At 47.0% G+C, this 14845-nt stretch overlaps 1 protein-coding gene across 4 annotated transcripts in view; it reads right to left on the bottom strand.

Annotated features, from left to right (window-relative positions):
* Positions 1-14845, bottom strand: part of exoc2 (exocyst complex component 2) — a 124378-nt gene that overhangs the window by 42614 nt on the left and 66919 nt on the right. For all 4 annotated transcript variants that reach the window (XR_008063909.1, XR_008063910.1, XR_008063911.1 and 1 more), the window contains exons 12-15: positions 12542-12661; positions 8859-8983; positions 8704-8772; positions 8436-8593 (exon numbers count right to left, since the gene is read on the bottom strand). Coding sequence is in view for 1 of the 4 variants with exons in the window: in XM_052461460.1 (XP_052317420.1) it covers positions 8436-8593; positions 8704-8772; positions 8859-8983; positions 12542-12661 (472 nt within the window). In the remaining 3 variants the exon portion in view is untranslated. The remainder of the gene's footprint in view (positions 1-8435; positions 8594-8703; positions 8773-8858; positions 8984-12541; positions 12662-14845) is intronic.

Here is a 14845-nt window from a genome sequence, read left to right as displayed (position 1 = left end):
TGTAAATGGAATTTTCCAAGCTGTTTAAAAGGCACAGTCAACTTAGTATACTGTATGTAAACTTCTGACCTACTGGAATTGTGATATAATCTGTTTGTAAACAATTTTTTGAAAAATTACTTGTGTCAGGCACAAAGTAGATGTCCTAACCGACATGCCAAAACTATAGTTAGTTAACAAGAAATTTGTGGAGTGGTTGAAAAACATTTTAATGACTACAACGAAGTGTATGTAAACTTCAGACTTCAATTGTACATATAGGTTCCCATATATAGTTCGTAAAAATCCAAACAACTTCATAGATCTCCAATGCAAAGGGTTTAAACATTGTTTCCCATGCTTGTTCAATGAACCATAAACAATTAATGAACATCCATCTGTGGAATGGTCGTTAAGACAGTAACAGCTTTCGGAAGGAAGGCAATTAAGGTCACCGTTATGAAAACTTAGGACACTAAAGAGGCCTTTCTACTGACTGAATAAATACCAAAGAAAGATGCCCAGGGCCCCTTCTAATCTGCGTTAACGTGCCTTAGGCATGCTGCAAGGAGGCATGAGGACTGCAGATGTGGCCAGTGCAATAACTTGCAATGTCTGTACAGTGAGATGCGTAAGACAGCACTACAGGGAGACAGGATGAACAGCTGATCGTCCTCGTAGTGCCAGACCACGTGTAACAACACCTGCACAGGATCGGTACATCCGAACATGGTACAGGATGGCAACAATAACTGCCCGAGTTACACCAGGAACGCACAATCCCTCCATCAGTGTTCAGACTGTCCGCAATAGGCTGAGAGAGGCTGGACTGAGGGCTTGTAGGCCTGTTGAAAGGCAGGTCCTCACCAGACATCACCAGCAACAACGTTGCCTATGGGCACAAACCCACCATCGCTGGACCAGACAGGACTGGAAAAAAATGCTCTTCACTGATGAGTCGCGGTTTTGTCTCACCAGGGGTGATGGTCAGATTCACGTTTATCGTCGAAGGAAGGTGCGTTACACAGAGGCCTGTACTCTGGAGCGGAATCGATTTGGAGGTGGAGGGTCCGTCATGGTCTGGGGCGGTGTGTCATAGCGTCATCGGACTGAGCTTGTTGTCATTGCAGGCAATCTCAACGCTGTGCGTTAAAGGGAAGACATCCTCCTCCCTCATGTGGTACCCTTTCTGCAGGCTCATCCTGACATGACCCTCCAGCATGACAATGCCACCAGCCATACTGCTCGTTCTGTGCGTGATTTCCTGCAAGACAGGAATGTCAGTGTTCTGCCATGGCCAGCAAAGAGCCCGGATCTCAATCCCATTGAGCACGTCTGGGACCTGTTGGATCGGAGGGTGAGGGCTAGGGCCATTCCCCCAGAAATGTCTGGGAACTTGCAGGTGCCTTGGTGGAAGAGTGGGGTAACATCTCACAGCAAGAACTGGCAAATCTGGCGCAGTCCATGAGGAGGAGATGTACTGCAGTACTTAATGCAGCTGGTGGCCACACCAGATATTGACTGTTACGTTTGATTTTGACCCCCCTTTGTTCAGGGACAAATGATTCCATTTCTGTTAGTCACATGTCTGTGGAACTTGTTTAGTTTATGTCTCAGTTGTTGAATCTTATGTTCATACAAATATTTACACGTTAAGTTTGCTGAAAAAAAACACAGTTAACAGTGAGAGGACATTTCTTTTTCGGCTGAGTTTAGTCTGGGTAGCCATTTGATGGCTTGGAGGTAGAAGCTGTTGAGAAGCCTCTTGGACCTAGACTTGGCGCTTCGGTACCGCTTGCCGTGCAGTAGCAGAGAGAACAGTCTAAGACTAGGGTGGCTATTTTTAGGGCGATCCTCTGACACTGCCTGGTATAGAGGTCCTGGATGGCAGGAAGCTTCCAGTAATGTACTGGGCCATACGCACTACCATCTGTAGTGTCTTGCGGTCAGAAGCCGAGCAGTTGCCATACCAGGCAGTAATGCAACCAGTCATGCTCTCGATGGTGCAGTTGTAGAGCTTTTTGAGGAACTGAGGACCCATGTCAAATCTTTGTCTCCTAAGGGGGATAGGTTTTGTTGTGCCCTCTTTACGACTGTCTTGGTGTGCTTGGACAATGATAGGTTGGTGGTGATGTGGACACCAAGGAACTTGAAGCTCTCAACCTGCTCCACTACAGCCCCGTCGATGAGAATGGGGGTGTGCTCGGTCCTCCTTTTCCTGTATTCCACAATCATCTCCTTTTTCTTGATCACGTTGAGGGAAAGGTTGTCATCCTGGCACCACACAGCCAGGTCTCTGACCTCCTCGCTATAGGCTGTCTCATCGTTGTCAGCGACCAGTCCTACCACTCGTGTCATCAGCAAAATTAACGATTGTGTTGGAGTCATGCCTGGCCATGCAGTCATGATGTGAACAGGGAGTACAGAAGGGGACTCAGCACGCACCCCTGGGGGCACCGTGTTGAGGATTAGCGTGGCGGATGTGTTGTTAGCGACCATTACCACCTGGGGGCGTCCCGTCAGGAAGTCCAGGATCCAGTTGCAGAGGGAGGTGTTTAGTCCCAGGGTCCTTAGATTAGTGATACGGATTGAGGGCACTATGGTGTTGAACGTTGAGCTGTAGTCAATTAATAGCATTCTCACATAGGTGTTCCTTTTGTCCAGGTGGGAAAGGGCAGTGTGGAGTGCAATAGAGATTGCATCATCTGTGGATCTGTTGGGGCGGTATGCAAATTGGAGTGGGTTTCTGGGATAATGGTGTTGATGTGCGCCATGACCAGCATTTCAAAGCACTTCATGGCTACAGATGTGAGTGCTACGGGTCGGTAGTCATTTAGGCAGGTTACCTTAGTGTACCTGGGAACAGGGACTATGGTAGTCTACTTGAAACATGTTTGTATTACAGACTCAGACATGGAGAGGTTGAAAATGTCAGGAAAGACACTTGCCAGATGGTCAGCGCATGCTCAGAGTACATATCCCGGTAATCCGTCTGGCCCTGCGGCCTTGTGAATGTTGACCTGTTTAAAGGCATTACATCGGCTACGGAGAGTGTGATCCCCCAGTCGTCCGGAACAGCTGATGTTCTCATGCATGTTTCAGTGTAACTTGCCTCAAAGCAAGCATACAAGTAATTTAGCTCGTCTGGTAGGCTTGTGTCACTGGGCAGCTCGTGTATAACTTTTTCATTACATTTCATTATAGTACAACGGTTGATTTGTCTAATCTTAGCAATTCTTCTTAGCTAGCTACATAGCCGTCCTTGTATCAGAGATAATTGCATAACTATCGTATTTCGTCGCCCTAACGTAGCCTTCACTGCTATTCGCCCAGGAGCTAGCAAACGCTAGCATAAGCCCACAGATTAGCATCACTGTAGTGCTATTCCCTCAACTGAACGACTTGATTAGTTTAGTGTTAGCTAGCTACATAGCTGTCTTTGTTTCCAAGATAATTGTGTAGTTTAGTGTGTGTAGTCTTGGAGTGATTATCTTAATTCACTGAGGTTCGCTAGCCAGCTATTTGTCGTCCTTAACGTAGGAGACTCTGCTAGCTAGCCAACAGCTAACAGCTAACAGCTAGCCAACGTCTACTGTTTCGAATTCAACAACCCGGTCAGGTAGTATCACATTTTCATTTCATTACAGTACAACGGTTTGATTTGTTTGATCGTAGCTAGCTACATAGCTAGCTACATAGCCGTCTTTGTTTCAAAGATAATTGTGTAGTCTAGAGCGATTTCCTAGGTTAGCTAGCCAGCTATTGTCGTTCTTTTAACGCAACGTAACGTAAACAACACTGCTAGCTAGCCAGCTGGCCCCCGAATAGTAGCACTGTAGAAACTATTACACTCAACGGAACGACTTGATTAGTGTAGTGTCAACAACGCAGCTACTGCCAGCTAGCCTACTTCAGCAGTACTGTATCATTTTAATCATTTTAGTCAATAAGATTCTTGCTACGTAAGCTTAACTTTCTGAACATTCGAGACGTGTAGTCCACTTGTCATTCCAATCTCCTTGCATTAGCGTAGCCTTTTCTGTAGCCTGTCAACTATGTGTCTGTCTATCCCTGTTCTCTCCTCTCTGCACAGACCATACAAACGCTCCACACCGCGTGGCCGCGGCCACCCTAATCTGGTAGTCCCAGCGCGTACGACCCACGTGGAGTTCCAGGTCTCCGGTAGCCTCTGGAACTGCCGATCTGCGGCCAACAAGGCAGAGTTCATCTCAGCCTATGCCTCCCTCCAGTCCCTTGACTTCTTGGCACTGACGGAAACATGGATCACCACAGATAACACTGCTACTCCTACTGCTCTCTCCTCGTCCGCCCACGTGTTCTCGCACACCCCGAGAGCTTCTGGTCAGCGGGGTGGTGGCACCGGGATCCTCATCTCTCCCAAGTGGTCTTTCTCTCTTTCTCCCCTTACCCATCTGTCTATCGCCTCCTTTGAATTCCATGCTGTCACAGTTACCAGCCCTTTCAAGCTTAACATCCTTATCATTTATCGCCCTCCAGGTTCCCTCGGAGAGTTCATCAATGAGCTTGATGCCTTGATAAGCTCCTTTCCTGAGGACGGCTCACCTCTCACAGTTCTGGGCGACTTTAACCTCCCCACGTCTACCTTTGACTCATTCCTCTCTGCCTCCTTCTTTCCACTCCTCTCCTCTTTTGACCTCACCCTCTCACCTTCCCCCCCTACTCACAAGGCAGGCAATACGCTTGACCTCATCTTTACTAGATGCTGTTCTTCCACTAACCTCATTGCAACTCCCCTCCAAGTCTCTGACCACTACCTTGTATCCTTTTCCCTCTCGCTCTCATCCAACACTTCCCACACTGCCCCTACTCGGATGGTATCGCGCCGTCCCAACCTTCGCTCTCTCTCCCCCGCTACTCTCTCCTCTTCCATCCTATCATCTCTTCCCTCTGCTCAAACTTTCTCCAACCTATCTCCTGATTCTGCCTCCTCAACCCTCCTCTCCTCCCTTTCTGCATCCTTTGACTCTCTATGTCCCCTATCCTCCAGGCCGGCTCGGTCCTCCCTCCCGCTCCGTGGCTCGACGACTCATTGCGAGCTCACAGAACAGGGCTCCGGGCAGCCGAGCGGAAATGGAGGAAAACTCGCCTCCCTGCGGACCTGGCATCCTTTCACTCCCTCCTCTCTACATTTTCCTCCTCTGTCTCTGCTGCTAAAGCCACTTTCTACCATTCTAAATTCCAAGCATCTGCCTCTAACCCTAGGAAGCTCTTTGCCACCTTCTCCTCCCTCCTGAATCCTCCCCCCCCCCTCCTCCCTCTCTGCAGATGACTTCGTCAACCATTTTGAAAAGAAGGTCGACGACATCCGATCCTCGTTTGCTAAGTCAAACGACACCGCTGGTTCTGCTCACACTGCCCTACCCTATGCTCTGACCTCTTTCTCCCCTCTCTCCAGATGAAATCTCGCGTCTTGTGACGGCCGGCCGCCCAACAACCTGCCCGCTTGACCCTATCCGCTCCTCTCTTCTCCAGACCATTTCCGGAGACCTTCTCCCTTACCTCACCTCGCTCATCAACTCATCCCTGACCGCTGGCTACGTCCCTCCCGTCTTCAAGAGAGCGAGAGTTGCACCCCTTCTGAAAAAACCTACACTCGATCCCTCCGATGTCAACAACTACAGACCAGTATCCCTTCTCTCTTTTCTCTCCAAAACTCTTGAGCGTGCCGTCCTTGGCCAGCTCTACCGCTATCTCTCTCAGAATGACCTTCTTGATCCAAATCAGTCAGGTTTCAAGACTAGTCATTCAACTGAGACTGCTCTTCTCTGTATCACGGAGGCGCTCCGCACTGCTAAAGCTAACTCTCTCTCCTCTGCTCTCATCCTTCTAGACCTATCGGCTGCCTTCGATACTGTGAACCATCAGATCCTCCTCTCCACCCTCTCCGAGTTGGGCATCTCCGGCGCGGCCCACGCTTGGATTGCGTCCTACCTGACAGGTCGCTCCTACCAGGTGGCGTGGCGAGAATCTGTCTCCTCACCACGCGCTCTCACCACTGGTGTCCCCCAGGGCTCTGTTCTAGGCCCTCTCTTATTCTCGCTATACACCAAGTCACTTGGCTCTGTCATAACCTCACATGGTCTCTCCTATCATTGCTATGCAGACGACACACAATTAATCTTCTCCTTTCCCCCTTCTGATGACCAGGTGGCGAATCGCATCTCTGCATGTCTGGCAGACATATCAGTGTGGATGACGGATCACCACCTCAAGCTGAACCTCAGCAAGACGGAGCTCCTCTTCCTCCCGGGGAAGGACTGCCCGTTCCATGATCTCGCCATCACGGTTGACAACTCCATTGTGTCCTCCTCCCAGAGCGCTAAGAACCTTGGCGTGATCCTGGACAACACCCTGTCGTTCTCAACTAACATCAAGGCGGTGTCCCGTTCCTGTAGGTTCATGCTCTACAACATCCGCAGAGTACGACCCTGCCTCACACAGGAAGCGGCGCAGGTCCTAATCCAGGCACTTGTCATCTCCCGTCTTGATTACTGCAACTCGCTGTTGGCTGGGCTCCCTGCCTGTGCCATTAAACCCCTACAACTCATCCAGAACGCCGCAGCCCGTCTGGTGTTCAACCTTCCCAAGTTCTCTCACGTCACCCCGCTCCTCCGCTCTCTCCACTGGCTTCCAGTTGAAGCTCGCATCCGCTACAAGACCATGGTGCTTGCCTACGGAGCTGTGAGGGGAACGGCACCTCAGTACCTCCAGGCTCTGATCAGGCCCTACACCCAAACAAGGGCACTGCGTTCATCCACCTCTGGCCTGCTCGCCTCCCTACCACTGAGGAAGTACAGTTCCCGCTCAGCCCAGTCAAAACTGTTCGCTGCTCTGGCCCCCCACGACGCCAGGACAGCGGAGTCAATCACCACCTTCCGGAGACACCTGAAACCCCACCTCTTCAAGGAATACCTAGGATAGGGTAAGTAATCCTTCTCACCCCCCCCCCCTAAAAAGATTTAGATGCACTATTGTAAGTGGCTGTTCCACTGGATGTCATAAGGTGTATGCACCAATTTGTAAGTCGCTCTGGATAAGAGCGTCTGCTAAATGACTTAAATGTAAATGTAAATGTGTCTGTGCTTCCCTTTGTAGTCTGTAATAGTTTGCAAGCCCTACCATATCCGATGAGCGTAGGAGCCGGTGAAGTACGATTCGATCTTACTCCTGTATTGATACTTTGCCTGTGTGATGGTTCGTCGAAGGGCATAGCGGGATTTCTTATAAGCGTCCGGGTTAGAGTCTCGCTCCTTGAAAGCGTCGGCTCTACACGTAACCTCAGTGCAGATGTTGCCTTTAATCCTTGGCTTCTGGTTGGGAAATGTACGCAGACACTGTGGGGACGACATCATCGATTCACTTATTGATGAAGCCAGTGACTGATGTGGTGTACTTCTCAATGCCATCGGAAGAATCCCGGAACATATTCCAGTCTGTGCTAGCAAAACAATCCTGTAGCTTAGCATCTGCTTCATCTGACCACTTTTTTTTATTGACCGAGTCACTGGTGCTTCTTGCTTTAGTTTTTGCTTGTTTGCAGGCACCAGGATAGAATTATGGTCAGATTTGTGTTTCCCTGCATTAAAGTCCCCGGCCACTAGAAGCGTCGCCTTTGGATGAGTGTTTTCCTGTTTGCTTATGGGCATATACAGCACATTGAGTGCGGTCCTCATGCCAGCATCAGTTTGTGGTGGTAAATAGACAGCTACGAAGAATATACATGAAAACTCTCTTGGTAAATAGTGTGGTCTACAGCTTATCATGAGATACTCTACCTCAGGTGAGCAAAACCTTGAGACTTCCTTAGAAATCGTGAACCAGCTGTTGTTTACAAATATACATAGACCGTCACCCATTGTCTTACCAGAGGCTACTGTTCTATCCTGCCGTTACAGTGTGTCCCGCCAGCTGTATGTTATTCATGTTGTCGTTCAGGCACGACTCAATGAAACATAGGATATTGCAGTTTTTAATGTCCCGTTGGTAGGATATACGTGCTTGTAGTTTGTATATTTTATTATCCAATGTACGTTGGCTGATAGGACCAATGGTAAATGCAAATTACCCATTCGCCGCTGCACCTTTACAAGGCACCCCGACCTTCGTCCTCGATATCCCCGTCTCTTTCTCCAGCGAATGACGGAGATGAGGGAGTTGTCGGGTGTCTGGAGTAAATACTTCTTGTCCGACTAGTTAAAGAACAAATCGTCTTTCAATACGAGGTGAGTAATCGATGTCCTGATTTCTATAAGCTTTTTTTGGTCATAAGAGACGGTGGCAGAAACAATATGTTCAAAATAAGTTACAAATAATGCGAAAAAACACACACAATAGCACAATTGGTTAGGAAACCGTAAAACTGCAGCCATTCTCTCTGGTGCCATTATCAATACACTAGAGCGAGGTGTCCATACCTGACAGTGTGTATGACCTGTGTGAGCCAGGGTCCAGTGAGTTCAGTCTTACTCTCCCAGCCCCCATACAGCCTCAGCTCCAGCTCAGTCAGAGTAGAGGGGAGGAGAGCACCTCTCACCAGCTTCACCAGGCGATGGGTCACCTCCTCAATCATTTTCTACAGACATATCAAATATATAACACAAACTATTTCAGGAAGTAAAACTACACACAGAAAGAGAGTCTTCTGAGGTTTACCAAAAGTATATCGAATTCAACAAAACGTACCTTAAAGTCGTTCTGTCTCTGTCTGGCATTCTTCTTCGATTTCTCCACCTGGCCAGATTTCTCACCAGTCTGTTAAAAAAACAACAGACACAGTGCTTGAGGACTGATATAGGTGTGTACAGAGAGTATGTGTATATATGTGTGTGTGTGTGTACCTCGCTGAAGAGGCTGCCGTTGACGTAAGAGATCCAGAGCTTCCAGAAGTTGGGCAGCTGGCCAATCACCACATCCGACAGCTTCTCCACAAACTGCACCTGCTGGGGCGTCTCATAACGCCAGGCTACAACACACACAGGAGACAGACAGGTTACAGACCACAGGTAGACAGGTTACAGGCAGACAGGTTACAGACCACAAGTAGACAGGTTACAGAGGGACAAGAGAATGGAGTGGAGTAATATAGTGTTGTACATAAAGTATAGTTCACGATGAAGCGTTACAAATCTACATTGTCCACAACACAGGTTGAGAATCGCTGGTAGTGTGTGTATAGACGGCATCCCTCGCCACGTCCTCAGAGTATACACAGACCAGCTGGCTGTAGCTTTTACGGACATATTCAATCCCTATCCAGTCTGCTGTCCCCACTTGCTTCAAGATGTCCAACATTGTTCCTGTACCCAAGAAAGCAAAGGTAACTGAATTAAATTACTATCGCCATGTAGCATTCACTTATGTTATCATGAAGTGCTTTGAGAGGCTAGTTAAGGTTCATATCTACCTTACCGGACACCCTAGACCCACTTCAATTTGCTTACCACCTCAATAGATCAACAGACGATGCAATCGCCATCGCACTGCACACTGTCCTATGGGCCAGCAGTGGGACGGAACCGCAGTGTAGCAGGTGGAATGCTTCAAGTTGGTGTGTAGCAAGTGGAAAGCTTCACTGACGATCTGAAATGGTCCACCCACACAGACAGTGTGGTGAAGAAGGCGCAACAGGGCCTCTTCAACATCAAGAGGCTGAAGAAATTTGGCGTGGCACCTAAAACCCTCACAAACCTTTACAGATGCACAATTGAGAGCACATCCTCGGGCTGTATTACCGCCGTAGTGTATTACACACAGTAGTGTGTTCTGCCCAACGTATCACTGGGCATAAACTACCTGCCCTCCATGACACCTACAGCACCCAATGTCACAGGAAGGCCAAAAAGATCAACAAGGACAACAACCACCCGAGCCATCATCCAGAAGGCGCAATCAGTACAGGTGCATCAAAGCTGGGACCGACAGACAGCTTCTATCAGCTTCTATCTCAAGGCCATCAGACTGTGAAATAGCCATCACTAGGCGGCTTCCACACGGTTACGTAACCCTGCACCTTAGGGGCTGCTTCCCCACTTACATAGACTTGAAATCACCGGCCACTTTACAATGGAACACTAGTCACTTTAATAATGTTAGCATATTTTGCCTTTATACTCATCTCATATAATGTATTCTATTCTACTGTATTTTAGTCTATGCCACTCTGACATTGCTCATCCTAATATTTAAATATTCCTTAATTCCATTATTTTACTTTGTATGTATTGTTGTGAATTGTTAGATATTACTGCACTGTTGGAGCTAGAAACACACGCATTTTGCTACAACCGCAATAACATCTGCTAAAAATGTGTATGTGACACATTTGACTTGATTTAACTTGATATATTGTTATACTGTACTGTAATCAAATCAAACTTTATTTGACACGTGCAGAATACAACATGTGTAAACGTTACCGTGAAATGCTTACTTACAAGCCCTTAACCAACAGCACAGTTCAAGAAGAGTTGAGAAAATATTGACCAAATAAACTAAAGTTTAAAAAGAATGTAAGTAACACAATAAAATAACAATAATGAGGCTATATACACGGGGTACCGCTACAGAGTCAATTTGCGGGGGTACAGGTTAGTCGAGGTAATTTGTACATATAGGTAGGGGTGAAGTGGCTATGCATAGATAATAAACAGCGAGTAGCAGTAGTGTACAAAACAAATGGGGGTTCAATGTAAATATTCCGGTGGCTATTTGATTAATTGTTCAGCAGTCTTATGGCTTGGGGGTAGAAGCTGTTAAGGAGCCTTTTGGTCTTAGACAAATTGAGCTCCCGAGTGGCGCAGCATTCTAAGTCTGTATCACAACCGACCGTGATTGGGAGGCCCATAGTACTCCCAATCCCCAGCGTCGTCCAGGGTTTGGCCGGTGTAGGCCGTCATTGTAAATAAGAATTTGTTCTTAACTGACTTGCCTAGTCAAATAAAGCTTAAATAAAAACACAAAACAAAAAATAAAAAAAATAAAAAAATAAAAAAATATATATATATATATATATATATGAACTCAGCAAAAAAATAAAACGGCCCCTTTTCAGGACCCTGTCTTTCAAAGATAATTCGTAAAAATCCAAATAACTTCACAGACCTTCATTGTAAAGGGTTTAAACACTGTTTCCCATGCTTGTTCAATGAAACATAAACATTTAATGAACATGCACCTGTGGAACGGTCATTAAAACACTAACAGCTTACAGACGGTAGGCAATTTAGGTCACAGTTATGAAAGTTAGGACACTAAAGAGGCCTTTCTACTGACGGAAAAATACCAAAAGAAAGATGCCCAGGGTTCCTGCTAATCTGCGTGAATGTGCCTTAGGCATGCTGCAAGGAGGCATGAGGACTGCAGATGTGTCCAAGGCAATAAATTGCAATGTCTGTACTGTGAGACGCCTAAGACAGAGCAACAGGGAGACAGGACGGATAGCTGATCGTTCTCGCAGTGGCAGACCACGTTTAATAACACCTGCACAGGATCGGTACATCTGAAAATCACACCTGTGGGACAGGTACAGGATGGCAACAACAACTGCCTAAGTTACACCAGGAACGCACAATGCTCAGACTGTCCGCAATAGGCTGAGAGAGGCTGGACTGAGGGCTTGTAGGCCTGTTGTAAGGCAAGTCCTCACCAGACATCAAATGCAACAATGTCGCCTATGGGCACATACCTACCGTCGCTGGACCAGACAGGACTGGCAAAAAGTGCTCTTCACTGACGAGTCGCAGTTTTGTCTCACCAGGGGTGATGATCGGATTTGCGTTTATCGTCGAAGGAATGAGCGTTACACCGAGGCCTGTACTCTGGAGCGGAATCGATTTGTAGGTGGAGGGTCCGTCATAGTCTGGGGCGGTGTGTCACAGCATCATCGGACTGAGCTTGTTGTAATTGCAGGCAATCTCAACGCTGTGCATTACAGGGAAGACATCCTCCTCCCTCATGTGGTACCCTTCCTGCAGGCTCATCCTGACATGACCCTCCAGCATGACAATGCCACCAGCCATACTGCTCGTTCTGTGCGTGATTTCCTGCAAGACAGGAATGTCAGTGTTCTGCCATGGCCAGCAAAGAGCCCGGATCTCAATCCCATTGAGCACGTCTGGGACCTGTTGGATCGGAGGGTGAGTGCTCAGGCCATTCCCCCCAGAAATGTCCGGGAACTTGCAGGTGCCTTGGTGGAAGAGTGGGGTAACATCTCACAGCAAGAACGGGCAAATCTGGCACAGTCCATGAGGAGGAGATGCACTGCAGTACTTAATGCAGCTGGTGGCCACACCAGATACTGACTGTTACTTTTGATTTTGACCCCCCTTTGTTCAGGGACACATTATTCCATTTCTGTTAGTCACATGTCTGTAGAACGTGTTCAGTTAATGTCTCAGTTGTTGAATCATGTTTTTTTCATACAAATATTTACACGTTACGTTTGCTGAAAATAAACACAGTTGACAGTGAGAGGACGTTTCTTTTTTTGCTGAGTTTATATAGTGTAGCTAGTGTTACTCACTGCTGGGGCGGGGAGTACGCAGACTGCACCCCCTCTTCAGAGAAGCTGTGTCCCTGATCCTGCTGAGGGCCGACGGGCGAGGGTCCCCCTCTAGATCCAGGGCTATGGCCCCCAACCCCACTGAGATAGTGAAATAGAGGGAGAGAGGTAGAGAGAGAGCAAGACAGAGAGAGAGAGAGAGAGAGAGAGAGAGAGAGAGAGAGAGAGAGAGAGAGAGAGAGAGAGAGAGAGAGAGAGAGAGAGAGAGAGAGAGAGAGAGAGAGAGAGAGAGAGAGAGAGAGAGAGAGAGAGAGAGATGAACCCACAGGATCAAGTACTTGAGAGATTAAATCAACCGTTTTCATAATAACTCCACATTCCTCAATAATCTCAGCAGGCTTTCACACCAAACAGTCCCCTCCTCCTTTCTTTATTTGTCTTCTGATCCATCTCTCTCCTTGCCGGCGATGCAGAGAATGCCCCGTTGTTTCAGAGTGATGAGCGAGAGGGGAGGAGGAGAAGGGAGCAAAGGGGAGCTGAGGAGAGGGCAGTGGGTTTGTACAAGGCAGAGGTGAATTCAGTTTAGCTGCGCAGAGTGATGTCTGTTGGATCTGGGACAGATTACGCTGGCTTGATCAGGCCATTTACTGCGCTCCAGTCTCCACTAGATGGGGAAAGAGAGCTACAGTGCTGCTCTCCACAAGACCGCCAACTCAATCAATCAGATGAGGCAGTGTATGTTGGCTCAGAAAGCCCGCCTACCTGACCAATCAGATGAGGGAGAGTGATGTTGCGTATTCCGGTTCGCGGAAAACACCTCATTTTCGCCTCAGAGTCGAGTTCAAGTTTGAGGACCAAATAGAAAAATACACTATATGACCATTAGTATGTGAACACCTGTTCATCGAATATCTCATTCCAAAATCCTGTGCACTAATATGGAGTTGGTCCCCCCTTTGCTGCTATAACAGCCTCCACTCTTCTGGGAAGGCTTTTCACTAGAAGTTGGAACATTGCTGCAGGGACTGCTTCCATTAACACTTTTCGGGTTACTATATGATTCCATATGTGTTATTTCATAGTTTTGATGTCTTCACTATTATTCTACAATGTAGGAAATAGTCAAAATAAAGAAAAACCCTTGAATGAATATTTGTGTCCAAACTTATGACTGGTACTGTATGTGTATGTATATATATATATATATACAAGTACATTAGAGTGTCTAGTTTGAGAAGCAGATGCCTCACAAGTCCTCAACTGGCAGGTTCATTATATAGTACCCACAAAACACCAGCCTCAACGTCAACAGTGAAGAGGCCACCCCGGGAAGCTGGCCTTTTAGGCAGAGTTCCTCTGTCCAGTGTCTGTGTTCTTTAACCCATCTTCATCTTTTCTTTTTATTGGCCAGTCTGAGATATGGATTTTCTTTGCAACTTTGCCTAGAAGGCCAGCATCCCGGAGTCACCTAATGTACTTGTCTACTTGCTCAGTTGTGCACCGGGGCCTCCAACTCCTCTTTCTAAACTTAGAGCCAGTTTGTGCTGTTCTGTGAAGGGAGTAGACAAAATGAAAGTCAGGGTAAAGTACTGATAGAAGCAACACCACTAGAACGCCTACAGATCCTTACTGTAAATGCAGTAAGAAAAAGAGCTGACTTATTTCCAAAACATATGACACACTCGCTCTGTTGTGGTCAGTGAGTTTGGTGAATCCCCCAGATTGAAGGGCTGCAGGCTGACTGTGCACAAGCACTAACCAAACCCTTTCATCTACAAATGTTAGTAAACTACAAGGTGAGTCAGATAAACCAGGAAAGAGACCATAAGCACCCTCCAGAGAAGCACACAATCTTTCATACACACACATACAGGGCCTTCAGAAAGTATTCACCCTGTACTTTTGCACATTTTGTTGTGTTACAGCCGAATTTAAAATGGATTACATTTAGATTTTGTGTCACTGATCTACACACAATACCCCATAACGTCAAAGTGGAATTATGTTTTTAGAAATGAATTATTAAAAAATGAAAAGCTAAAATGTCTTCAGTCAATAAGTATTCAACACTTTTGTTATGGCAAGCCTAAATTAGTTCAGGAGTAAAAATGTGCTTAACAAGTCACCGAATAAGTTGCATGGACTCTGCAATAGTCGTGTTTAACCTGTTTTAAATTACTACCCCATCTCTGTACCCCACACAAACAATTAGCTATAAGGTCTCTCTGTCGAGCAGTCTGCTCGGGAATTTTCTTCCACTTTGGCATTACAGAGTATTTTGTGTAGATCGTTGACAAAAGATGACAAATCCATTTTAATCCCAAT

This window comes from Oncorhynchus keta, chromosome 1 (assembly GCF_023373465.1).
Source record: "Oncorhynchus keta strain PuntledgeMale-10-30-2019 chromosome 1, Oket_V2, whole genome shotgun sequence".
NCBI classification, from domain to species: Eukaryota; Metazoa; Chordata; class Actinopteri; order Salmoniformes; family Salmonidae; genus Oncorhynchus; species Oncorhynchus keta.
This window is presented reverse-complemented; position numbering and strand designations above follow the sequence as displayed.